This window comes from Musa acuminata, chromosome BXJ1-8, assembly GCF_036884655.1.
Source record: "Musa acuminata AAA Group cultivar baxijiao chromosome BXJ1-8, Cavendish_Baxijiao_AAA, whole genome shotgun sequence".
Taxonomy (NCBI): Eukaryota; Viridiplantae; Streptophyta; class Magnoliopsida; order Zingiberales; family Musaceae; genus Musa; species Musa acuminata.
Genome location: NC_088334.1, coordinates 52,757,161 through 52,782,990, shown reverse-complemented (window position 1 = coordinate 52,782,990; position 25,830 = coordinate 52,757,161). Strand labels below are relative to the sequence as shown.

Here is a 25,830-nt window from a genome sequence, read left to right as displayed (position 1 = left end):
TAAATATGTTCTACTCCAACGCAAAAAAGAGAGACAACATTTGCTGCTGCTGCTCCTGCTGAACGACATCAAGTTGATGAGCCAGTTAGTCACATGAAAGATACGTAAAATAATTAAGTATATGACATTTAAATAAGACATGGAAATGATGTAGGTAATATATAAAGATCTTAGATGTGTTCTTTAGAGCAAATATCAGTGTTGCTAAGAACAAGATTACGTTGTGAAAGGAATAGTTGTGTAGCGTCACTTCTAAAGGATGCAAGTCAACTAATTTCTGACGCAGACTCTCAAAGAAATGAAGAGGAACTCGGTTACAGCATTCATTCAGTTGAATGTTTAGGGTTTCGACCACATTAAACATGGTATATACGGGAATTCAAAGTCATGTATAATTCAAAATCAACTAATAAATGTGTAAGTCATAAAAACTGTAACGTACTCATACAAACTAGCTAACACATCAAAAATAAAAATAAAAATAAAAGAAGCTGCCTGACCTAAGTTTAGGTTACTAGTAGTGTATATGTATGTAGCTTCCCCGAGATGACCATCTATCTTTCCTCTCAGATGGTCATACACTGCACTCAATCATCAAACAGGGCTTCCAAAAGGTTTGTCAACTTGGAATCATTGGTCCCGTTCTCCTCGAAGATATCTATAGAAGCTGATTGCTGTCTGCTCTTCCGCTCCTCCACAATGGATTCAACCGAACTGGCACAATAATTCCTCCTAATCTGCTTGACGGGTTTCTCAGCTACGGTGAACTTGTTGCCCTCTCTACTTCTTTCAGGAAAACCTGCCCAAACTGAAGGGATCCCATAGAAAGGAGACGAGAGCGTAAGAGAGCGGAAACAGAAAAGGAATGAACAACACTACATTGCAGCATGACCAAGTATCATAGAGTTCAAATTATTTAAAATTGCAGAATTCACTGATCTTAAAACCCATCAAAAAGAAAATGTTAGTCATCAAACAAGATGCTAAAGACGCAGAGGCAAGAGTGTCATAACGCACGTTGAGTGTGCAAAGTTTGGCAATGAATTCCAGGGCATATCACTGACATTTTTCCCAGAAACAGATTGATAACAACTCAAGAATTTGTAAAGATCAAGAGAATATAAATTCCCTAGCTCTTAGCATACCACTACAACCTGTCCTCTACTTCATATAGAGAAGTATTCCTCTAACCTTAAACAACAGATCTCTGAAATCTTTTAGTTCTAGGATAGCTTTCCTTGACAGATGTTTAGTTGCCATTGATACACATCATTGCCAACAATCAACTAGCCATGAGATGTTTGTTTGATTGTCAACTTTGTAAGTGCAGCCCTTTTACTGAATTGGTTACTCTATTAGAGCAGTGCACTGTAAAGTGAGTTAAATTGAGCAGATATCATAAAGAAACCAGTTCAACAGAACAAATGGGAGAAGGAAAACAAGAATTCTAAGAGAAAAAGTTAAAGCACCAAAGCTGCAAAATGCAAAGTAAATTAATTTCACATATAATACAATGAAAAAATCAATCTATCACCCAATAAAAAACCATAAACAGCATAAAGAAAAAAAACTGTGTAAATGCTGCAAAAATTAGCAAAAAATCTTGAGTATAGGACCGTTGCTTGTATTCATGGTAAATCTTCATATTTGCATGCACAAAACTGAAAGATATTTGCTCACATACAAAGATCCAAGGTGTGCATCTGTAACATAAGAGCAAGGAAATTATATATTTGCAACTCTAGAGGTCTACATGTAGATCTGTTTCCAGTCCACCAGAAGCTTTCCCATATAGGCATTAAACCTCCTAAATATATTAAATGCATTAGTAAAGGTTGGCATCATGGATCAATTCTCTGCCATCAAACTCTATTGAGGAAAATAAAACTAGTCCAACTAGTAGTGATAATATCTCATATTATTCTTTCTCATAGAATTTTCTGGAGGCCTATAGGTAGAGATCTATATTGAATGGCATCGTAAAAATCAAATTTAGCTTCCAAAATTTTACCACAACTTCTGTATTCCAAAATCATTAAATATTCCATAATATGGTTTCTACCTAAAGACAACATATTTTGAAACATCCATTATAGTGTAAAGAGAATTTTACAGTTATCTAGTATCATATGTTTTAAAAATGTAAGTTGTTTACAATTCCATAGGGTTCCATCCCTAGAGATTAATCTTCAAACAAAATTGTAATATAATCCTTATCAGGATCATTGCTTAATTTAGCATCTTTTGGTGTCAATAGTTTCTTTGATGCCTTTAACATATAATTTCCTTGCATGTCATGAAATCACCTTACAATATTTGAGCAATGAACGTTATAAGTTCTTTAGGAACAAAAGAATCCATTCTATTACTTGACTAATTACTATATATAAGTAATAGTCCATGACTCATTAACCATTGGTACATACAAACCAAAGACCATGAGAAAGCCAAATTGATTTACTTTTTCTCCCTAGACCAACTAGGCAAATAAGTCTTGGAGTTCTCCTCAGAGGAAGAAGTTTATTTTAACCATACCACTAGGACAGGAAGGATATATCCACTGCCTAATTTTTCTTATTTTCTTTCTGACTTCTGCTTTCTCACAACTGGAATGATTTTCTGTTCTGGCCAGGTGCGTTAGCTTATTACTTCGGCGTGCCGACATCAATCAAATATTATAGGGGTGAGTCTCTAGTGGTTTCTTACTATCTCTTTCTATACCTGTGATCATTCCCTTACAGATTTCATCTTCTCAGGATCTATCTTGACTCGGATGAGCCGACGATGTGCCCCGGGCCCCCAAGTATACCAGCTCCCTCATCTTGGTCAAGTTGTCAATAAGCACATTCTTGTCGTTTAAGGCAGGGTAAACTCAAATTATAACTAATCTATGTTGCCCCTGTAACGGCTTGTCTGGAACTCACATAAACACAACAGAACTAAGCTTGTTTGCTTGTTCCCTGAAACTCGACGAAAGCAAGATTTTGATCTACCTAGCATAATGCAAACTTCTTATTGTTGTGGGGTGCGTTGAGCCAGCTGTCAGCAGTGTGTATACGGGTGTTGAGTATGAAAGCAAACCACTAGGAAAGTGCCCTTCGGAGTGGGATGAATGACCATCTCGCTCAGATGAATATTTAAGCAATACATGAGTGAGAACGACCTCTAGTGTCAAGGCTCCCCCCTTTGACCCTACCTTATATGAGAGAATTGATTAAAATCACGGCAGAGCTTCCAAAACTCGCTGTTTACTTTACTTACTGCTAGTTCAACTTATGTGCTTCGGAGTTTCTTACTCAAATCAAGTAAACAAACTGCTGACACAAACTCACTGCAAATTCCAGAAATTATTAGAATTCAATTTTCTTTTATTGGACTGAAAGAATCAAAATCTGCCAAGAAATACCAAAGAAAGATGGGTACGCTGAGATTCATGAAAAGCAGCACGGACACCTCGACTCTGCCCCCTCCCCCCCCCCCATCACACTGAAATCTTCTTTAATTTCTCATGATATAATTTTGAATAATTTTCAATAGTTAACAGATCTGCATTTTGCACATCCATTTAATATTTTCCATAATAAAAAAAGTGTACCATGAATATAAGTTATACTATGTGGTGGGTTACATGATTGAGGATATAGTTTTTTTCTATTTGCTCGCAACTTAAGGTACAGTTTAGGACTACTTCCTATTTTATTCTTTTATACTAGTGAAATACTGTGAACTACTTCAAATCATTTTTGTCAGTGCATTCACTGATGGTGTTTAACAACTATAGAGAAGTTCTTATTGTCAGCAATCATTTTAGTGGAAACCTGTCCTAATCTGTATGGACATATATACAATTTACAGTTGAAATATGTGTAGATGCAATCAGTAGTTTTAAAAGTGCTATGCACCAAATGGCACCAAGGTTCCAAAACATCCAAGGAGATGCCCGCCCGAGCAAAGCAAGATGCTCCCGAATATTAAAATTTAAAAAATATATATTACGATTGATAAATAATTAAATATGATCATAAAAATAAAAATGACACATCAAATTGGAATCATATAAATTACCAAATTATATCTCTTGCAATTATGCCTACCTAACAGCTCTCATAAGCTTACTTATACATAATGTGTGTGTATTTTCTAGAAGAGGTGATGGACACAGGCCATAGAAATGCTATCACTGTAGTTCTTTATGAAGATTAATAAACATGGAGACCATACTGGATCTGTTTGTCTTTTTATACCAGCCAAGTAAGCTGCATGGCTGTTCAAATGTTCCCTTTTCTTCAAACCATCAAGTGACTGAGGTTAAAATTCCTAATTGAAGTTCTAAAAAGACAGATAAAAGACAGCATGGTAGATCCCTTTTATTTTCTTGACTTTTGGAATAAAACCTTGACATTTTGATGTAACATCATTTATCACTACACTTCTAGTGCTTAACTTGTATGAGTAACGAAAAGGTACGTTCTTCTTAACAGTGTAAAAGGCTATTACCTATAAAATAAGAAAGAGAGGAGATGGAGAAGTAACCGGCGCAAGGCTGTGGAGGAAGGTGGGGGAAGGTGGAAAATGGTAGCAGACGAAGCTGCAAATGGCGGTGGATGAAGTTGCCAATGGCAGCGGATGAAGCATAGGGTTTCGCTTGTTGCTTTCACTGGGTTGGGGGGTAAGTGGCATTAGTTGGTTCGGTTAAACCAACTTAGTCACCTAGACTCAAACCTAGGCTGAGCCACGACCAATTTGGCTTGGGCGCACACTCAAGTTGCCCAGCACCTAAGCTCTAGCGCACGCCGAGTGGCACTTTATTGAAACGTCTCGCCCCGTCATGTTACTACCTACTCGTGTCTCGCCTCGCCTCGCCTCATCTGAGCACCTTTTGAAAACACTGAATGCAATGGTTTGGTTGCTAAAGGCCTTAAATCAAAATCACATCAACATACAAATTCTCATAACAATTAGATGCTCAACAACTACTATGCTTTGTATTCATAGAAGAGTAAATAATAATTTGAATGGCAGAGAGCAGAAAGATATGGTTACAAATATCTATGAATAGACGCCATGGACCTATTTGATCATCAAGATGAATAAAAAAAAAGTTCTCAAATAATCTATAGTGGTTGCTTCTAGGTTTAATCTAATAAAAGCAAACATCAATGTGCATCCAAAAAAGTTTTGAAGTTATCATAGAAAACCTAAAGATATAAAGTAGAATTGCAATTCCAAAATCCAGTGTATGCACAAAGACCTTCATCTTAAATGTCATCTAGGAAAGCAAAGTGGAGAGAAGATGGAAGGTCCAGGCACTTCTCCTTACAATTAAAGCTTCACATTTTGAATGAATAAACAAACAGACAAGCTGCCAATTTTCTGCATGGACAACCGTGGGACAGACCTTGTACAGCAGTTTCGAGTTCTAGTCAAATCACATTTTAGCATACATACTTGCAACTAGTTTCTCGATAACTTCAACAACTCTCGAGTACACTAGAAAGTGGACATCCTTCATAGCTATTAAATTAGGAGGTTAAAGCTTGTGACATTTGTATTTAGCTATTAAATTTACTTAATAGTAAATTTCTAATTGTTGCATAAAAATGCACCATATAACAGTACATCAATTATATAACGCACTTATCTAAAGCAACAGACATCAGTTCTTGAATTAAAAAAATGAGATCAATATAGAGAAAAGAAATGGCTTCTGGATAGCAGAAGGAAATAAAAATTACCTCCGAAGTGGTGCAGTACAATAGAAGCCGCAACTGTGACATTAAGTGATGCAGTTCCACATCCGTATTGGGGAATGTAAACAAAGAAGTCACATATCTCACACTCCTTCGCGGAGAGCCCCGTTCCCTTCATCACGATAAGAAGAAATTCCAAAAAAATGTTCATAATCATAAGAAAAAGAATAAGGAGCAAAAACTTCAATGCAAGCGGAGCAGACCTCGTTGCCGAGGAGAAAAGCTGTGCTCTTCCTGAAAGGGTGATCCGCGATGGAGAGCGCCCCATCGGTGATCTCTACCCCGCATACGTCACAGTTCCTCTCCTCCTAAAAGTAGGATGAGAAGTGGATGAAGAGGACCAGATTAACGCGAAATGGAAACCCTAGATTGGGAGGAGGGTTTATGAGAGAGTGCCTTGAGGTAGTGGCGCGCTTGGGAGAGGGAGTGGAAGTGGCGAAAGCGGAGGTGGGAGGTGGATCCGTGGCTGCCGAAGGCGTTGAAGTCGCGGCGGCCGACGAGGACGATCTCCGACACGCCGAAAGCGGTGGCGCTGCGAACCATCGTCCCCACGTTGTGGCGCTTCGCCACGTTGTGCACCACCACCAGGCTCTCCACCGAAGCCGGCAAGGTGGCCGCCTCTCCCGCGTCCATGGCGCCGACCAGAGACAGAGCGGGGGCTGGCGCAGAATGACTGCAATGGTGCTACGGAATAAAGAGGGAGAAAAAGAGTGGTTCGAGTCGGGAAGGTAACGCTTAAAAGAGAAAATTCAAAAATTAAAAAATGCCATTAAAAAATTTAGTTCGTCGACAGCAGGGTTCGAACCTGCGCGGGCGGAGCCCAACAGATTTCAAGTCTGTCTCCTTAACCACTCGGACATATCGACAGGTGTCGAAATGTAATGATTTAAAATATAAAATTATAATTAAATAGATTATATATATTGAATATTTTTATTATAGATATAATATATTTGAAAATTTTAAAATATGGATACTTTTATAAAATATTAAATTTTCCGCACATGCTTGTAGAGGAAAAAACATTAATGTTCTTACTAAAATTCAAATATTGTTGGATGATTTCTCAAAAAAAAAAGTCTCCTCTGTTTAGGTTTTTATTTTCAAAAGATACTTCCTTTCCATATTTTCCTAATCATGTCCTTCTTTACCTAAATTTGAATATACCTTTGATCTATCTGGTCACCAAACACCTATCCTTTTTCCTCCCTTTTCATCTCTTTTCCTACCCCAGTTATAGTGATTTTCTACTGCATTATAGTTTTTTCTTTATATTATTAAAAAAATATAAATTAGTAAAAAAAAATTACTATAACTGAGCATTTTAGGTTTGATTCATACACCTAGTATAGGTAGGAATCATAAGTATTTTTCAACTAATTTTTATATGAATGCATAAAAAAAGTTCAAAAGTATTTTCTAATTTTTTTTAAAGTCCATTTCCCTCTATTATAGTGTTTTATAATAGAGCTACAGTGCTTTTGAAAATATGGTATAAGCACTCTAACCATATTGTTATAAAAAAAAAAAAAACACTCTAGCTTATATAGAAAAGATAAAATTATTTGAATGTTTAATAGAGAACATTTAAGAAAATATATATTTTGAAAATATTATAGGACTATAGTGTTTTCAACGGAAAAATATTATGTACCCTTTTATGAAATCTAGTTATTTTTTTATTTTGGAAAAAAAAAATCCTTAATGGTGAATATTGGCGATATTTTCATTAAGGATGTTATTAACTAGATACTATTTCGATGGTTGATCCAGGGATATTTGTATAGACTAGGGAAATTAATTCTTTTGTTTTGGAATGTTGTTACTTCCTCTATTTATCTCCTCATAAAATGCAATGCATGAAGAAGACCAACGGCTCCCATTTGCATATCAATACTATCCCAAAGTATCCTAAATTATATCCAATATACCACCACTTGGATAAGAACAAACCTGCCGCCATGAATCAAGGAAAGATTCGGTAGAATTCCATCCTATCCAAACAAGCCAAATCCGTCTCTTCTATTGTCGCCGCAGCACGTTAAATACCATTTCTGATCGGCACAAAAAAAATACTGTCACCTCTCTCCCTCCTCTTCCTCATCTCTCTTCTTTCCGCCAAGACCAGCCATGGCGAGGATCTCGGTGCTCTTTTTCTTCCTCCCTCTTCTGCTTCTGGCCACCGCAGGCGTTTCTGCTGGCGCGCCGAGGAAGAGGGTCGGGATTTATGAGCTCAGGAGAGGGGAGTTCTCCGTCAAAGTCACCAACTGGGGTGCGACGATTACCTCGGTCGTTCTCCCTGACTCCAAAGGTTGAGGATTTCAGATATTACTGTTGTGTTCTTCTGTAGCAATAATGCACGTCGGTTACCATGTTTTGCTTCTACGTGACAGGGAAGTTGGCTGACATAGCTCTCGGATATGATGGAATCCGCCCTTATACTGTAAGAAATCGTGATCCCTTACGGATGCATCTCTTCCTTGTTCTTGCGAAACATAGCAATGAGTTCCTTCCTTTCTAACATGTGTACAGATTCGACAAGTTGATCATTTTGATGTCCAGATTAGGTTGTCCTTTTAGGGTTATTTTGTTGGAAATGGCAGCAAAGTATTTTTCTCGACATTTGGGTTGATTTCATTCATCATCCTCTTTATAAGTTTATATCAATTAGTAGTATATATCTTTCAAAAACTCAAAAAGAGTTTCGACTTTTATTTTAGTTAATTTCCATTAGTTGATTACATCAAAACTCAACAACAATATTTATTTAATGGGACGCTTCAAACTATGATTAGGTAATATTGTCAGTTTTAAGTCTTCAATTCTTTACTAATATTTCTAATAAATATTGTTTTTCTTTTAAGATTAAGTTTATTGTAAAGGACAATAGCATGTCAATAGCAGTCATTGTCATAGTAGCATGTCAATCCGCAGACGTACATCACGCAAATGTAATCTTAAAAATTGGTTTCGAGAAATAAGTTAATTCTTGACTTGGAGATTTCGTACTGAAGATTATGATTAATTGAATAGCTCCACAATACATTGCATTTGTTTGTGCAGAACGACACCACCAATTTTGGAGCATTGGTGGGACGAGTTGCCAACAGGATTGCAAATGCACGGTTCACTCTCAATGGGAGGACGTATCATCTCTTGCCCAACGACGGAAACAACACTCTCCACGGTATGTCTCCTTTGATTCATGATATATTATTATTATTATTATTATTATTATTATTATTATTATTATTATTATTATTATCGATTGTTATTATTATTCTGCATTAGGTGGGCCTAAAGGATTCGGTCGGGTGATTTGGACTGTGAAAGATAAGGTTGATGGAGAATATCCTTACATCACCTTGTACTATCGCAGCTTCGATGGAGAGCAAGGTATAATTCCCTCCTCCTCCTTTTAATTACATTAAGCTTCCATTTTATGCACTACAAGATGTGACCTAATTCTTTTTACCCATCTTGTGGTTTCTTTGCTAATTCTAGTGTTTCTGATTATCTTATTTTGTGACGAAAAAGATGAACATGATGATGCATATCGACATAACTTCATTCTCCAAGTGTGAGAAAGCTTAAAACTGATGAAAGACGATTGTCAATAGAACGATACCTCTTAAACTGGAGGAGAAAAATAGAAAAAAGATCTAATATATATGAAGATTAAGATAAACAATGTACTAAATAAATGCTAGTAATAATGACTGCACTGCAGTTAACAATCTTTTTGCCTGCTCTGCATCATCAAACAGGCTTCCCTGGTGATCTTGATGTCTACGTCACCTACAAAATCGACGACGACTTCGTTTTGAGTGTCATCATGCATGCGGTGCCGCTGACCAAGCCCACACCCATAAACCTAGCGCAGCACACCTACTGGAACCTCGGCGGTCACGAGAGCGGCTCCATCCTCGAGGACAGGATCAAAATCTTCGCCTCCCATATCACCCCCGTTAACGACCAGCTCATCCCTACCGGCGAGATCAAGTCCGTCTCTGGGACTCCCTTTGACTTCCGCGACCCGGCGAAGATCGGGAGCAAGATCGGCCGCGTCCCCGGTGGGTACGACATCAACTATGTTCTCAGCTCGCCCGCGGACGTGCAGGGTGTGAGGAAGGTTGCCGTCGTGGAGGACGGTCGCGGCTCCGGGAGAGTGCTCGAGCTTTGGGCTAACCAGCCCGGGGTGCAGTTCTACACGGGTAACTTCCTGAAGCACGAGAGGGGGAAGAATGGGCATTACTACAAGATACATGACGGTCTGTGCTTGGAGACACAAGGCTTCCCTGACTCAGTGAACCACCCCAACTTCCCTAGCCAGATTTATAGTCCCGGGCAGGTTTACAAGCACCTAATGCAATTCAAGTTCTCATTCAAGTAGGGAGAGAGGCCTTTTCTTATTAGTAGAGTAGATTCTTGTAACGATTTTAGTAAGTGTGGCTCTTTGGATACCCTCAAATTGTTCCTGATCCAAATAAACTAGAGGCCTATATATATATATATATCATTACCTGATGCTTCTGATCCATAAATTAGAATCTTAAATTCTATGACACATCAGGAATTGCTTAGATTTTGTCATTCCTGAAATTTCGGTTCACAAGATGTGCTTAATTCATTTGGAAATTTGATTCTATTTTGGATTATAGCAAGGTCTGTCGTAGACCGGATACGGTATGGCAGACCTTGGTTTATAGTTCCCCAAGCATAAAATCTTGAATTTTCATCATTGAAATAATTTAAAAGTATTTACAGAAATGAAAGGTGAATTACACTATTTGTGAATGAAACAAAAGAAATAGTCTAACTATATTCGAATATAGTGTAGTAATTAAAGTCTTTCAAAATTTTGTTTTCTTAATAAAAGTGATTTTCCGATCATAAGTGGTTGTAAATTCACCTTAAATCAGAAAAAAAATACAAAAACATAAATTTAATCTTTACATGACTAAAATAAGTAAAAAAAAAAAAATCTATCTTAAGGTTTAAAAATAGAAAAAAGATGGTGATTTAGGTCTTTGTTAGTATTTGCAATGTTTTTTAAAAGTAAATTTTTTTGAAAAAAAAAGCCTCTAAAACCATGCAACCCTATTTAAAAAGAGTGTGATTCAGATTTTTTTTTTTTCAATTTTTTCTAAAGACTTCAAAATTGACTTTTTTTAAAAAAAATCCCCTTATATGATATTCAGATGGTTTTTGACTTAAATGATCATAAATTCACTTTAGATTGGTAAAATTAAAAAAAAGATGAAGGGTTAAAATCAATACAAAATTTCCATTTTAAAGGCTTAAAAATTATCATTTAGGCCCTGACAAGTCATTTCAAGGTTTATTAAAATTTTAAAATTTTTGAAAAAAAATGAAAGATGTGCTACACTATTTTTGGACATAATTACACTGTTTTAGAATAATACAGCATAATTTTTTTTTTTCTCAAAACATCAAAAAATCATTTTATGATAATTTCAAATTTATGATAATATTTAAGTGATTTTCCCAAATGGCTGTAAATTCACCTCGAATTAGGCAAAACTTAAAAAAATCGATACAAATTCAACATTTTAAAGTTGAAATTAGTAAACAAAACCTATTTTAAAAGACTTCAAATGTAGAATAGTTAGTCATTCAGGCTTTTATAAGTTGTATTCGAAGTTTCTAACAATTTAAATTTTTTGGTAAAATGTAGAAGGTGTGAATTACAATAGTTTTTAATGAGGTTACATTGTGTTTTGAATATGATAAAAAAAAACCGATATCAATTTATTAAAATACAGAATAATTCAGGTCTCTATTTTTTAATCAAAACTTTTAAAATATCTTCTTTTACAATATTCAAATATTTTTTGCCACAAGAGTTATAAATTCATCTCAATTTGTGTAAAATTAAAAAAAAAACATAAATTAAACCTTGAAATCAGTAAAAAATACATTTTGTTAAAAATTAAATAGAGAAAAAATAGTCATCATAATATTATTGTAAGTCTTTTTCAAATTTTGAGAATTTTTACAATTAATAGTTAACATTTATTATTTTATTTAATGTATTATTATATTATATTAATTTTGTTTTAATTCAATAATATGAATTTTATTTTATTTATAATCATAATTTTAATTTTTGTAATATTTTATATTTTATATATTTATTAAGATTATATATATATAGTTTTTGATTTTATTGGTTATTATTTATTTAGGACAGCCGTAATATTGATTGACTTATTAAACCGACCTCTATTGTCATGATTTATTTAGATCGAGCTAAAAATTTCAAAGGAAAAAACAAATAATTAAGGTAGGTTTGCCGGGCAGCAAACAATCGAAAGCGAGGATTAATTGTTATCTTTCAAAGCACGGGTTTTTTTGGAGAGATTAAATTTTCCGGAAATACAAATATGTCCAAACTTTATTAAGTTATGCATATGCATAACCCTGCGCTGCCAAAGAGACTTCCTCCCCCGCCTTGCTCGCCTCTGCTGCTCTCTATCATCTGCGGCGGCGACTGCGGTGACACCCAAGGCACGCCCACCTCCTCTTCTTCTTCTTCTTCTTCTTCTTCTTCAAGCGGCGGCGCTACCGCCTGCCCCTCCCGTTGCCTCCTCTCCTTCTCCTTCTCCGTGTCCTCTCTTCTGGCCCTAGATTTAGTCTCTGGGTTAGGGTTTTGAAGGGTCTGTGGGTTCCACCAGATTGTTCCGTTTGCGATTTCCCGTCCTCGATTGCTGTCTTTCTGCGGACCGTCTGCTTTGTTCCTTCTTGCAAGGGAAGGTTTCCGGAGATGGCGGAGGATGGGTCGCCGCAAACTTTCAAAACTCTTGGAGTGAGAGAAGAATTGGTCGAAGCATGCGAAAGCTTGGGGTGGAAAGCCCCCACGAAGATCCAGATCGAGTCTATTCCGTATGCCCTTGAAGGTATCTTATCGCTTGTGGCTTTTTTAGTAACTTTTCATGACGTTCTCGTCTTGTTAAGTTCGAGATTATCCAGTGGCTTTTTTTTCATATAGAAATTTCAAAAAAATAATGTGGAAATACTTTGTTTGGTTGGTTGATAGGGAAAGACATTATCGGTCTGGCTCAAACGGGGTCGGGTAAGACAGGAGCTTTTGCAATCCCGATTATTCAAGCTTTGTTGGAGACTCCACAACCCTTTTTTGCTTGCGTGCTTTCTCCTACTAGGTTCGTTCGCAATTACTTGCTTGGAATCTTCCTTGTGAGAAGTTCTGTGAATTGGTGATTATGGATCTCACCTCTTGTTTTGTTCCTCATTGTTTTCAGAGAGTTGGCAATTCAGATTGCTGAGCAGTTCGAAGCATTAGGGTCTGGCATTGGCGTAAAATGTACAGTGGTGAGTTCTGGGATCTAGTTAGACAATTTTTGTAGTTCTGGATCCAGCACCTGTTATTTTGTTTTCCTTGCCTTATACTTATGATATTTTGTCAACTGTTTATTGAGTTGAATGATACCAATTGATAAATCATGTATATTTCCGAGAAAAGCTTATGACACAATTCATCCTGGAATTTTATTGCATAATATATGATGTATGAGCATTTAAAGTGGGGTCATGTCTCTTTTAAAATTTGTTGTGCTCGATCATGTCAACATGGTAATCAATATGCATTATTTTTGTTCAATCAAAAGTTCCTTCATGGAGAAGTTCAATGATGATGCTCTTATTTAATCATATTAAAGGCTTGATTTGTGCTTTAATGTTTTCATGTTGGTATGACGTTTTGGTTGAACTTTTTTTGTCACAGCTTGTTGGAGGGGTTGACATGACACAGCAAGCAATTTCTCTTGGAAAGCGTCCCCATATCGTGGTATGTTGTTGTAGATATCATTTTTTGTTGTATGTCTGCCTTTGTGTTAATTTTTAGAGGGCTTGTAGGTCATAATGATTTATACTAGTGACTTTGTATACTTGGTGTAGCTACTTTACTGGATAATCAGCGGTGGTCACCACACACAAGTTTAAACCAGAAATGAGATTTGAATTAGCTCCTGAGTGGAGGAGGATGTTTCTTAAAAAGCCTTTTTTTAAGATGAGATGCCCCTCTATATATCTCAGAATTTATTTATACTTGTTCTCATAGAATGAATACTTTATTTCAAACTCAAAGTACCTCTTCATCATTGTCATCTGAGGGTGTACTGAAATATTCAAAATGTTCTCATATTATGTTCTTACCCAGGCAGTCCATTCTTCAATCAGTAATATACTGGCCTACAATGTTATCTTATTTTCTGTCCAAAAGAAATATCTCTAGAAGAACGAAAGACTTTTAACAACGAAGAAAGACTATTTGGTAATACACAGTAAATATAATCTTTTTGGCAATTTATTCTGATGAGGTTTAGGTAGATGATTATTACTAATGATTTAAAAAGCGTTAGGCGCTAAAAGGCTCCAAGGTCTCAAAACGCCTAAGGCGCTCAATATATAATATAATTAAAAATATAATTATTTAAATAAAAGTATGATATTATATTAAAAATATACTGTTAACAATATATTACTTAAGTTAGAGGGGGAGAAAAAAAATTCTCTGAAATATTAAAATATAAAATATAATTAAAAAAATATAATTATTTAAATTAAAATAATTAACTTAAGTAATGACAACAGCGAAAGCTGTAGATAGTAGCAGTGGTAACGATGGAAGCTGCAGACAGTAGTAGCGATAGCGGCAGCGACGGAAGCTCCAGAGAGCGCCCATCGATGGTCGAGGAACCTGCGGTCCTCTCTCTCGACAGTGGAAGGAAGTTACGTGGGCCGTCGGATTTATCCGTCGACAACAAAGGAAGGCTCGGTCCGCTACATTTGCGGTGAAGGCAGCGGCGGCGGGGGTAGAAGCAGCACTAGGGTTCCTCATGGTTGCGTGGGCGTGAAGCGTGGCTTTCGAGGTATGAAACTATGAACCGAACCAGCCTTAAACCGGTTTGGTTCGCCTAATTGAATCGAGCGCTCGCCTGAAGTGCCCAGCGACTATGTTTAGGCGAGCGCCTCATTGAAGCACGCCACCTAGTGGACACACGAGGCGCTCGGGCCTTTCTTCACCTCACCCGAGCACTTAGGCGAGTGCCTGAGAGCCTATTTAAATCATTGATTATTACTAATACTTAGTAAGCAATCATGCTGTTTTAAGCATACTTATTTTTGTATTTGGTGTTTTCGTAATGTGATGTTTTACACCATAGGTTGTGCATCATTTATAGAACTTATGGGCAAATATGTTGTTTTAAGCAGCAGTCCTTGGTTATGTTGACTAATCTTATCAGTAATGGCCTAATTCTAATTCTTTGCTGATTTGGGGTCTATCTCCAATCTTATATTAGCTTTCTATGGCCATTGTGAACCACTCAGATGGGTAACAATGGGCTCATAAAGAATTTAGTTGATTTCATTATCTGTTTGAAAAAAGTTATATTTAGCATATATTTTAGCATAGAAAGGACATGGAGTCTATTTACTCATTCTGCATCTCTTTCTAATTATGTAACAACCAAACATCTGACACTCTTGGAGCTCCTGCTAGATATGCACAGTTGTCTGTGATAAAATTACTTTTGTCTTCCATTATTGAAGCTTTCAACAAGTCAATTCTGCCTCTCAAGCGTCAATGCTGTGTCATCTGACAAATGCTATTTCTTGTAGGTCGCAACCCCTGGGCGTCTCTTGGATCATTTAACTAACACAAAAGGTTTTAGTCTCCGCACAATAAAGTATTTGGTAAGACTCAATTGCACCATGTTGATGTGAAGTGTGTTTGCAAAAGTATAATATTCTCCATCTACATTTTTGATGTTATGACTTGTTATTTTTGTAGTTCTAAGTGTCAATTATATTTTTAGTGGAAACAAGCAATTATATTCTATTCATCAGAAATAATCAATTCACTAACTATTAATGGTGCTGAACCCTAAATTATGTTTTGCATTAGACAGCTTGGTGATTATATTTTGAATTATATTGCAGATATGTGAAAATTTAAAGTTAAATGCACTCTAATATTATCATGCAACAGAAAGAAAAAGTTAGGATAGTTACTGTTTAGTGTCATCCTGGCAGAGTCATAATTCTTTGATTGGAAGATATATCTGCATTGCTTAGATCATTGAAATGTTGAATGCCTTTGCATTAGTGGAAACTTGCATCTCATATGCAGCATCTATGGATTTAGGGTGTCTTGTTTGGGTGTCTGCAGTTGCAATTTGAAAACCTATTTGTGAATTTGGTGTTTGGATCTGAGCATTTGAGACCATATGCGTATCCCAGAATCATGGCTATGCAATGCAAGGGCATTGAAGCATGGAGAATGACCTTATAGTAAGAAATCATGAGAATGGAGATCTATGCATGAGGAACAAGGATGTTGGAAGCAAATAATAGATAAAGGAATTAGTTCAGAAGTATATCTATGGCCAATTTGGTCTAATGAGGAAGTTCAGGATTTGAACCTAAAAATGCATTTGTAATTGCAATACTTAAATTTTGTATGGATCTACATTAGTTTATGCACTGCTTGCATGATATGCAGGGAAAATGCAGAGATTTGAGCTAGCCCATTGTGGTGAATGCACCTAGAGAGAGGCATTTGCTATTGATATACAATCTGTTTATTTTCTGTACGCTTGTTGAATGCTAAAGCCTTACATAGGAATTGTGTGCTAAATTGAAAGTTTGAAAAGTTTGGTGGCTGTAACAAAGCTATAGTTCATTCTGATCAAGGTTATTCTTTTTCTCTATCCTCACTGGATGTGGCATGGTAAAGCCAGTTTGCATATCTGTGCATTTCAACAACGATTGCTTGTATTTTTTCTTATCAAGATGAACCATAACTTATAAAACCAGGTTTAAACTGCCATTATATAGAACATGGTTTGATGTGTAATATGCATGCTGGAGTTACATTGGCATTAATCGACATTCATGTTCTTTGACTTCCTGCTTGTTATTAGAAGACTTTTAAAACTAACTAGATATCTCAGGCTCTTGCTAAAAGACAAATTAAAGTGATACTTTGTGCACCAAAAGTTATCAATGTTAAAATGCTAAACCTCACTCTGTAATAAGATCTCAATGATTGTTGTGTGTCAGTTTTTCTCGAGAGATGAAGAGAATCTTGAAAAATGCCAATGCTAGGCAATTTATAACGCAAACCACTGAAAATCTAGAAGTCCTAATATTATTAACTGCTGTAGATGTCACACTTTTAGAGTAAACCTCTGATAATATGGCCATTCATCAAGTCATGGATTATTTAGCAAATGTTAGCTAACGTAATTTCTACATCTGTTAGACATGATGATTGCCCACTAGGTTGCCCACACATGAGAAAGGACTCAAGGCTCTGATTTTGTTTGTTGGTGAAGTGATAAGACGAGTGATTACATTTACCAATGGAGAATACATCAACAAAAACTGAGGCCAAGTCAATTGGTTGGATTCAATAAATTTGTTCGAACATTTTTCTGAAATGGTTCTGTCCATGCAACAACTTTTATGTAAATGTTTCACTTCTAGCTATGTTCCTTTCTACTCAATTTTTTCAGGGAGTCATCAATTCTTCTCCTTGATTGGCATTGCAGTAGCAACTTCTTAGTGCTTTTCTCTCATTATATTCTTTTATGGGCACTTCTATATTTACTTGTTCAATGGCACTGTTTTGTCCAGTATGTAAAAGGGCTTTGAAAGATTTAGAGAAGGAAGTTTCATTGTTAAAGCTACCAGGGCATGTTAAGTCAGATGGAGTGCAGCCCAACACTAGTAACTTACAGTGATGTTCGAACGGAGGTATAGGTGCTCCACAATTAAATTTAATTAGATTAACAACATATTGGTATATTATTTGAATGATTAAAGTCCTGCTGTGGCACTGAGAATTCAATGTGTTGTCACAACAATTTTAACTTAGGCTATGGTTTCTTATGCAGCTCAGTGACAACAAAACATATATACAGTATACAGCCGACTTAAAATAGTTGGGACAAAAACACAATGTGCAGTACAAGGTTGCTACAGGAAGAAAGATGCAGAATATTGTTAATAATAATAAACAGTGAAGGGGATGAATAAATAGAAGGAAGATTGATTATTAGAGATGTGGCAGCCATGGAAAAGTGCATAACATTTTTCAAATTCATAGAGTACAAAATTTCCACTGCTAATAATCAGTATCTTACTTTAAAGCAGACCTAAATCATATTAGACTCTTTTAGGACTCGGAACTCCTAAAAATAGCAAGAAGCTACTTTATTTAAAGAGCTTAATTATAATAACAACTAAAATTGTAACCTGCCAACTAGCTTATTGTAGCATGCTATTTTAACACTACAATACTTTGCACTGTTTCTTCGGCAATGTGTGACCAATAGATAAAATTAATAGCCATCTACCTTTAATTGCCTAAATTCTTAAACTGGCTATAGAACTGATTAAAATTGAACCCAAACAATATTCATGCTGCAAACCTGACGCCCATGATTTTACCTGAAGATGGTCAAATCACTTCAGTGGCAATATGTTAGCCAAGAGTAAGTTGCAACAAAAGATTTTCAGAAGAATTATTTGTCATCAATTATGTGGTCTTTTCGTTTCAAAATTTTGTTGTAGTTAGGTTCACATGTAAAACTAATTAATTTATGGGGTGTGATTTTCAACAAGCATTTTAATTAGTTTAGGCTGTTTGCTTATTTCTCACTCTATGTTGGTGAGGTTGGCGATATTCTGCAGTAACCATTTAAGAAGCATTTGATTGCGACAGACATCTCCTAGTGCATATCAACTTTTATTCTGTGTGTGGGTGTACAAATGCATTTGTTTGTGTATGTATTTGTGTTGGTGTGTGGTGTGTCTATGTTTATTCTCAACTGAGAAGGGTGACACCTTTTACATATCTATTCTTTTCTTTAAATAGTGGTTGTGAAGAATTATGTCAGTATAAACTATTAGAATTTATTTATTAAATGACCTGGTTTGATCTTCTGATGGTAAGGTCCTAGATGAGGCTGATAGATTGCTCAACTTGGAGTTTGAGAAAGCAATTGATGATATTTTGAAGGTTATTCCTCCTGAAAGAAAGACGTACCTGTTTTCAGCCACTATGACAAAAAAGGTCAGTATACATTTCCAAGTGGACTTTTGTATCTAGCTTCAGGGACAAGGATCTATACGTCTAGCATTAGTTACACCGAACTTGCAATTTCTGTGCCATCGTCTGAATGAAAATACTTCTTCCTAAATTATCTGGGACAATTTGGTGCTGCATGCTGGGATCAATTCATGTAGGATTTGATTTTCCTATAAATATTCCTACTTATTATGATATAGCTCTTGATTTTGCTAGAAAATGAGTTGTTGTTTTATTGATTGATATCTGACAGTTAATGCATGTGTTATAATTTCCTCTAGTGCCATTATGCAGGCACTTAACAAGTTGTGCTTGTGTATGCTGCATCAGTTCTATTTGGCCTTTCTGTCATTTATCGAATTGGGTTCAAACATGGTAATGACCAGTAAAAAATCCATGCAATTCCAGTACTGGGTGGTGTACCAACCTGTACCAGTGTGGTATCATTGAATAAGGTATAAAAAAATTAACGCATGAATACAGAACTATATGTTTAGATAGTACTAAGTCAGACCAGTAAATATTAATCTGTATGTACCTGTTTGACCGGTATTCAAATCCATCTTTCATAAATGTTAAGAAGTGCTATAATTGAGAGTGTATAACCAATACATACTTTTAGCTTTGTCATTTTTCATTTGTATGATATCTGTAAAAAGATGTGTGGCATCCATGTCATGGCTTCTGAATCATATTCTGAGGTGTGCCTTTCATGGTAACATATCAAATTGGTGAACATGTTATGAAATTTGTTTTTTTGAGACACATTAATTTGGGAATATATTAGGGTCTTTCCAGATTGAGACACTTTTGTTTCTTCTACAGGTGAGCAAACTTCAACGGGCTTGTCTTAGGAATCCTGTGAAGGTAGGCACTGATATTGTTTTTGATTTTTCTTATTTTATGTTTGCATTCTCTTCCATTTTTAAGGCCATATTGCCCTAATGCTTGCCTATCAATTGATCGATGATTGCAGATTGAGGCTGCTTCTAAATACTCCACAGTTGATACACTGAAGCAACAGTTTCGCTTAGTTCCAGCAAAGTATAAGGTTGCTTACTTTATCTTGTTTTAATTATATTTTAGTTTTGACTTGATATGAGGTTGTTGAAAGTTGAAACTGACTTTGGAACAATATATCTTAGTTTTACTGCATAAAGTATTCAATCATAGCAAAAATCGCTTAAGATATTTCTAACACAACACAAGTAGTTTTGTATTCTTTTGCATCATCCAGACTTTTTTTCCTTACAAAATAGCCTTGTAAAAGCATGTAATTAGATTATGGATTTCTTTTTTTTGTTTCAATAAATTAAGGGGACATCATTGTGAAGCTTCTCCATTTAGACTAGATAATCTCTAAATCCATTGTTTGTTAAGATGGTAAATAACTAGGTTGAAAACCATACTAGAATTTTGCATATGGCTGCAAGTTATTTATTCGATGTGCCCTGTTTTCTGGCAATATCTGCAGTAGATGCTCACAATAAGCACTGCCCCAAACGATTCTTAAGCTGATCAACAAAACATAGATGGGCAGACCAGTTCTGCTAGCCCTCATAAGTTGGTAGTATTAGCTTTAAGCAAGGTTTTAAATACCAGGTGGTACCAGTACAGTCTGGTATTACCAATTTTATAGGAATTGGCATGCTGACCAAGCAAAATTATCCTGTCAAGGTCAAAATAGTTGTATATAATTTTTTTGTCCCTTGTCAAAACAGCCGCTGACAGTTGATAGCCTGAATAACCTTTTGTTTGATTCCTTTCTTTTTCCTGTTTTCCTCTCATTTCCCCATCTCTTTCCAATGCCTAGCAGCCTCCACTGTTGCTGTCTCCTACCTCCTCCCTGTCAACAGCTGTTGAGAGCCTCAACAGCCTTTTCTTTTGTTCCAATGTTTTCCTCTTTTCTTTTGTTTTCCCATCTCTTTCCTTCGTCTCGCAGCACTAGTTGCTTATGCCTTTGCCATCGTTGTCTCACCTTTTCCTCGCATTACCGTAGCCATCATCTCATTCTGTTCACTGTTCTTTCCCTCATCTTCCTCCTCTTCTCTTTCTTCTCCTCATTCCTCATCTGCCACCACTTGCCTCCTACGCTGTCTCCATGCTTGTTTCCTCGTCTACTACCACCACCACCCCCTCCTCTGGTTCCTCCTTATCCACCTTCTCCTTCTCAGTTCCTCATTTACTTCCTTATTTATTCTCATCCTCATCCTCTCCCTCGTTTGACTGGACCCATATCGAGGTGTACCAACACATTGTAGGCCCTACCATCTGGTACCGAACTAATCCAACCAGGTAACTGTATGGGTTTCTGACTGTAACTGTAAACATTGGCTGCAAGTAATAGTACTGAAATATTATCATTCCTGTCTCAGATATAGTTGACAATTCTGTCATTTGGTTGATCTAGTTGACCCATTGACTTCTTGTTTTGGTTCAGGATTGTTATCTGGTTTACATTTTGACTGAGATGTCTGGAAGCATGTCAATGGTATTCACCCGAACATGCGAGTCGACACGACTTCTCTCTCTAGTTCTCCGGAACATTGGTATGAATGCCATCCCTATCAGTGGTCAAATGAGCCAGGTAACTATTTTTCTTTGAAAAAGACATGGATATCCATTTGTTGAATAATTAACTTATGTGAACATTATTCTGACTATAGCATGCAATTTGAAACTGACCTTTTCTCTTTACATTACTAGAAACTGTCATTAGTATTTTCTGCAGTAATGACTTAACCTTTTTCTTCTATGGAATTGATTTGACAGGCTAAGAGGTTGGGGGCTTTAAACAGATTTAAATCAGGAAACTGCAACATCCTTATATGCACTGATGTTGCAAGCAGGGGACTTGACATCCCTTCAGTTGATGTAGTTATAAATTATGACATACCTACAAATTCTAAGGTTCATGTTTTCCCCCTTTATTATTGTTCATCACATTTTCTTAATGCCTGTTGCAGCCTATAATTCCTGTAGTCGACAACATTTCTTGCCTTGAACAAACTTATTCCATGTTTTTCTAGTTGAATAATAAAGAGTCAGATAGCATAAAAACCTTCTCGCTGACTTTCCACCTTATATTTCACACTTGTTTCTTGCCTTAGAACAACTTAAGTAATATCAAGTTTATTTAGTTGAATAATAAAAGTAGTCAGTTACTGGAAGGATTTTCTTGTTGACTTTCCATCTTAAATCACATGATGAAAAGATTGCTTTTATGGTGCATTTCATTTCTCACCTTTGATTTATGAAAAAAGAATCTTAATCAAACATGTCTTCACATCATGGATGTAAATCTTAGTTTGCTACTAAGTACAATAGGCCATCGACCAGTAGGGTACCAATATATTGAGTGGTTTACCGATTTATACTGCCCGGTATTATTAAACAACTAATACAATATAAAAATGAACGGATTTGTACTAATATCAAGATATATGTTCAACACTGATCTTGATAATGACTGGTATTTAAAACCTTGCTTTCCCATCTTGATTAATTGAAAATTGAACACGAAATGCATGTATAATGTAGTTCCGGCCTTTCTCCTGTACGTATGATACTTTTTAGTGTTTTTCTTTGCTTGCCTAAGGATGAGCATACGGTACTGATGGCTGTATTGCTAAATTCTACTGTGATTAACTACCTACTCATGATATCAGTTTGTTTCACATGAATATCAAGGTAGTCATATCATCTAAGGAAATGAATTTCAGTCGTACTTTTGAACTTACGTTGGTCCTTATGAATGTCAAATGATTCGTTTGGGCATTCAGTCAGTATTTCATATTAAACCTTTAAGAAAGTTTAGTTAATAATTTGGAGGAGCACTTTGATGTTCTTAATTCTGTAGTATCCTGAACTACCAATATTATTCAAGCTAAGTCTATAGAATGGACGATATACAACTAGGTTCATAGGTTAGATACAAAATATTTTTCAATTAGGTTAGGTCATTTACTATATCTGTAAATAATTTTGTCTTTGCAGTACTGTAGGATACATTTGACATGTGCATTGAAACTACTTTCTAAATGTTCTTTTGAGATAACCTTGTAATTAGTAGTTTTGCCATCAACCACTGCCTCATGTTACTATGTACCATGATAGGTTGGATATCCTTTTCTTCTTTTTGAGAATTTGAATTGTACTGAGATGGTTTCCATAAATAAACTCTTCCAAAATCCTGATAGTCTTTTGATACTCACCACTTTTAAGCCATTATAATGGTTTTGGTGCTCTATAACCCTTAATTTTGCTAAGTACCAGTGGAGTTTTTTTTTTTTCTTGTGGTTTTTCATTCAACTAATGTCGTAATTTGTACTGACTGACATACTGCAGGATTATGTCCATCGTGTGGGCAGAACTGCACGTGCTGGGCGATCTGGGTTGGCGATATCTTTGGTGAATCAGTATGAGGTTGAGTGGTACCTACAGATAGAGCAGCTCATTGGTTGGCTTCACTATCTTTAGTTATGCTCTCTGTCATATAGTGACTTGTGAAAGCACTGATATACTTGTACCATTTATTTTATAGGCAAAAAACTACCAGAATACCCAGCAAATGAAACTGAAGTCCTTATATATTTGGAACGTGTATCGGATGCCAAGAGGATTGCTCTCATGGTATCTCACTTCTGTTTCTAATTTGTTCTTTTGTATAGTCCTTATCCAAATTCTTATTGCATTATATTTCATATTGGGGATTAGCTTTCGACTGAATTTTTTTTGTTTTTGGGTTAACTAGAAAATTAAGGACAGCAATGGCAATAAGAGGAGGAAAAAGGTAGAAGAAGATGGTGATGAAGCAGAGGAATATGCTGCTGGGATTTCCAAGAAGGTAAAAGCATCAAAGAGATCCAAGAGATGGTAACATCTTCGAGCAGAAGAAAGATGAGTTCAATGAAGAGGTCGACCTTTTTTCCTTCTTTGTTTGAATTGTTTATTTTTAAAGCGAGTTTGTCATGCTGGTGATCGTGGCTGTTGAGATTTCTTTTGTTTTTTTCCCAAAAGCAAAACCGCTATATTACTGAATCAATCTAGGAAGAGGCCATCAAGCTCCTCGTAGCACAAAAAATGAGCCAGTTAGTATTATTGTTCTCTTCTCTAAATACATTTATAAATAACCTAGACCAAATGTCTTAAACAGTTGAGCAAAAGTCATGTAAAAGACTCGTTTCTATTAAGGAATTTGATAATCGATTCAGTATCAGATTCAATCAACAAATTGGAGATTCCCTCCTCAATTCTAAGTTCTATCTCATGTTTAATTACACTCAATTGTGCTATCAGGTCTAGTTGTCTTTGATAAATATATATAGTTGGGCATTATTGATGTACGTGCATCATCTAGGATAGAATCAAAGGTCAAATTAACCTTTTGGGTGGTGTCAGCTGTTTGCAGAGTTTGTAAGAGTCGAAGGTACTAAAGAATCATCATATCAGGGGCTTTTTTTATAGTAAGGTTTAGGACCGTTAGGTCATGATTTAATGTCAAGAACTTGTACGTCTCCTCGAATGTTGGGTATAATCGTGATGCATCGAATATGAAGAATATAGTGTGTTTGTTACACTAAACATGAATAATTAGATTCATTCAAAAAAAGAAAATATGTTATTACAACAAACATTAGAAATTTTTTAAATCGGTAATAAATTATTAAACATGATTCTTGCAAATAAAGATAATGTATATAGAAATGAAGGAATTGACTTCGTGATTAGTAACACCAAACAAAAGCCAACTACATTTGTTAAAGGACTCACATTATATATGTTCCTTCTAAAGTTAAATATAATTTTTGTGATAGATGTGATTATTATATTTATATATGTTCATTTAAAAAATATAGGTAGCGTAAATTAGTTTGGGTTCCTAAAGAAACCATAAATGACTTAATGCTAAAAGTCAAGATACGTAGATATATCGTCAAATATCCAAAATTAAATGGGTATATAAACCAAACCCACATTTCTTGTAGATATGTCTATAATGAATGCTATGAGTAAAAGATAACATATTGATAGAAGATGCTCAAAGGCATATGATCATATATCTAACATACTTTTCAAAGTTCACTGGTCGAAACAATAATAATAAATGAAATATCATTGAAATTGAAATTATTGGTAAAAAATCAAATCTTTTGATTGGAGATATTTTATTAGTAGATGGTTTAAAACATAACTTATTAAGCATAAGTATGATAAGTGATATAAAATTAAATTTAAATATAATGTTTGTATCATAAAGATACCACATAAAAATCTTTGATTGCTTTAAGGAGGGATAATGGTTATACTATTGATCATGATGATTGTCATAACGAAACTTATTTTTCAGCTTTAAATGATGATGTATGGGTTAAGTATAAAAGACTATGGCATGCTAGTATGAAATCAATCGCACAAATTAAAACTAAAGAACTTATAAGAGGAATGTATTTTTTTCTTGAAAAATTTCTATCTCTAAAGCTTATCGAGTTTTGAATTAGAGATCCCTAGTCGTTGATAAATCTATTTATGTTATTTTTTTATTATTCTCTTGAACTTAGAAAATGATTTTGATGAAGATTTTAAATTTTATAATTCTTCTCTCCAAAGTAACTTGCATACATCTACTTCCAAAGAATCTTTACCCAAGGTACGTAAGTATGTAGATACACATTCTAACGAGTTAATAATTGGAGATACATCAAAAGGTATTCAAACTTATTTTTCATTAAAAAATATTTATTCAAATACGTGAATCGAGAACTTTTACTATTTATTCTCATATGATTTTTTTTATTAAAGAGAATATTTACCCAAACGAATCATGATCTTTCACTTGATATTTATAATTTAGATTTATTTTGTATGAGTCAAGATCTTTTACTATTTGATCTCCAAAGATTTTTTTTTACTATTTACTAAAAATTAAGATATATTAAAATG

General features: G+C 35.4%; 3 protein-coding genes and 1 non-coding gene across 4 annotated transcripts; 2 read left to right on the top strand and 2 right to left on the bottom strand.

Moving 5' to 3' along the window:
• Positions 1-370: 370 nt before the first annotated feature.
• On the bottom strand, positions 371-6,383 carry LOC135588840 (uncharacterized). The gene is made up of 4 exons (XM_065081182.1): positions 6,147-6,383; positions 5,954-6,058; positions 5,736-5,862; positions 371-808 (listed from the first exon to the last, which is right to left on the bottom strand). Exons 1-4 carry the CDS (start codon positions 6,381-6,383, stop codon positions 588-590), a joined length of 690 nt encoding a protein of 229 aa, XP_064937254.1. The 3' UTR covers positions 371-587.
• Positions 6,384-6,534: 151 nt separating this feature from the next.
• On the bottom strand, positions 6,535-6,616 carry TRNAS-UGA (transfer RNA serine (anticodon UGA)). The gene has a single exon. It is a non-coding gene; the product is annotated as a tRNA-Ser (tRNA).
• A 1,190-nt stretch (positions 6,617-7,806) lies between these two features.
• On the top strand, positions 7,807-10,213 carry LOC135588839 (uncharacterized). The gene is made up of 5 exons (XM_065081181.1): positions 7,807-8,061; positions 8,144-8,193; positions 8,814-8,937; positions 9,042-9,146; positions 9,518-10,213. The coding sequence occupies exons 1-5, from the start codon at positions 7,881-7,883 to the stop codon at positions 10,141-10,143; spliced, it is 1,086 nt and encodes a 361-aa protein (XP_064937253.1). The 5' UTR covers positions 7,807-7,880; the 3' UTR covers positions 10,144-10,213.
• Positions 10,214-12,187: 1,974 nt separating this feature from the next.
• On the top strand, positions 12,188-24,106 carry LOC135588838 (DEAD-box ATP-dependent RNA helicase 10-like). The gene is made up of 13 exons (XM_065081180.1): positions 12,188-12,670; positions 12,811-12,934; positions 13,034-13,103; positions 13,516-13,578; positions 15,414-15,488; positions 18,754-18,873; positions 19,714-19,755; positions 19,865-19,939; positions 21,329-21,475; positions 21,661-21,798; positions 23,236-23,347; positions 23,432-23,520; positions 23,642-24,106. The coding sequence occupies exons 1-13, from the start codon at positions 12,538-12,540 to the stop codon at positions 23,765-23,767; spliced, it is 1,314 nt and encodes a 437-aa protein (XP_064937252.1). The 5' UTR covers positions 12,188-12,537; the 3' UTR covers positions 23,768-24,106.
• Positions 24,107-25,830: the final 1,724 nt, after the last annotated feature.

What these genes read in the sequence shown, in the direction of transcription:
- LOC135588840 (XM_065081182.1), bottom strand. Translation starts at nt 6,383, where the DNA reads ATGGACGCGGGAGAGGCGGCCACCTTGCCGGCTTCGGTGGAGAGCCTG. An exon ending in AAGCGCGCCACTACCTCAAG is followed by an intron (nt 6,059 to 6,146) that starts GCACTCTCTCAT and finishes TCCTACTTTTAG; the next exon opens with GAGGAGAGGAACTGTGACGT. An exon ending in TGTACTGCACCACTTCGGAG is followed by an intron (nt 809 to 5,735) that starts GTAATTTTTATT and finishes GGATCCCTTCAG; the next exon opens with TTTGGGCAGGTTTTCCTGAA.
- LOC135588839 (XM_065081181.1), top strand. Translation starts at nt 7,881, where the DNA reads ATGGCGAGGATCTCGGTGCTCTTTTTCTTCCTCCCTCTTCTGCTTCTG. An exon ending in CGTTCTCCCTGACTCCAAAG is followed by an intron (nt 8,062 to 8,143) that starts GTTGAGGATTTC and finishes TCTACGTGACAG; the next exon opens with GGAAGTTGGCTGACATAGCT. An exon ending in CGGAAACAACACTCTCCACG is followed by an intron (nt 8,938 to 9,041) that starts GTATGTCTCCTT and finishes ATTCTGCATTAG; the next exon opens with GTGGGCCTAAAGGATTCGGT.
- LOC135588838 (XM_065081180.1), top strand. Translation starts at nt 12,538, where the DNA reads ATGGCGGAGGATGGGTCGCCGCAAACTTTCAAAACTCTTGGAGTGAGA. An exon ending in TATTCCGTATGCCCTTGAAG is followed by an intron (nt 12,671 to 12,810) that starts GTATCTTATCGC and finishes GTTGGTTGATAG; the next exon opens with GGAAAGACATTATCGGTCTG. An exon ending in TTGGCGTAAAATGTACAGTG is followed by an intron (nt 13,104 to 13,515) that starts GTGAGTTCTGGG and finishes TTTTTGTCACAG; the next exon opens with CTTGTTGGAGGGGTTGACAT.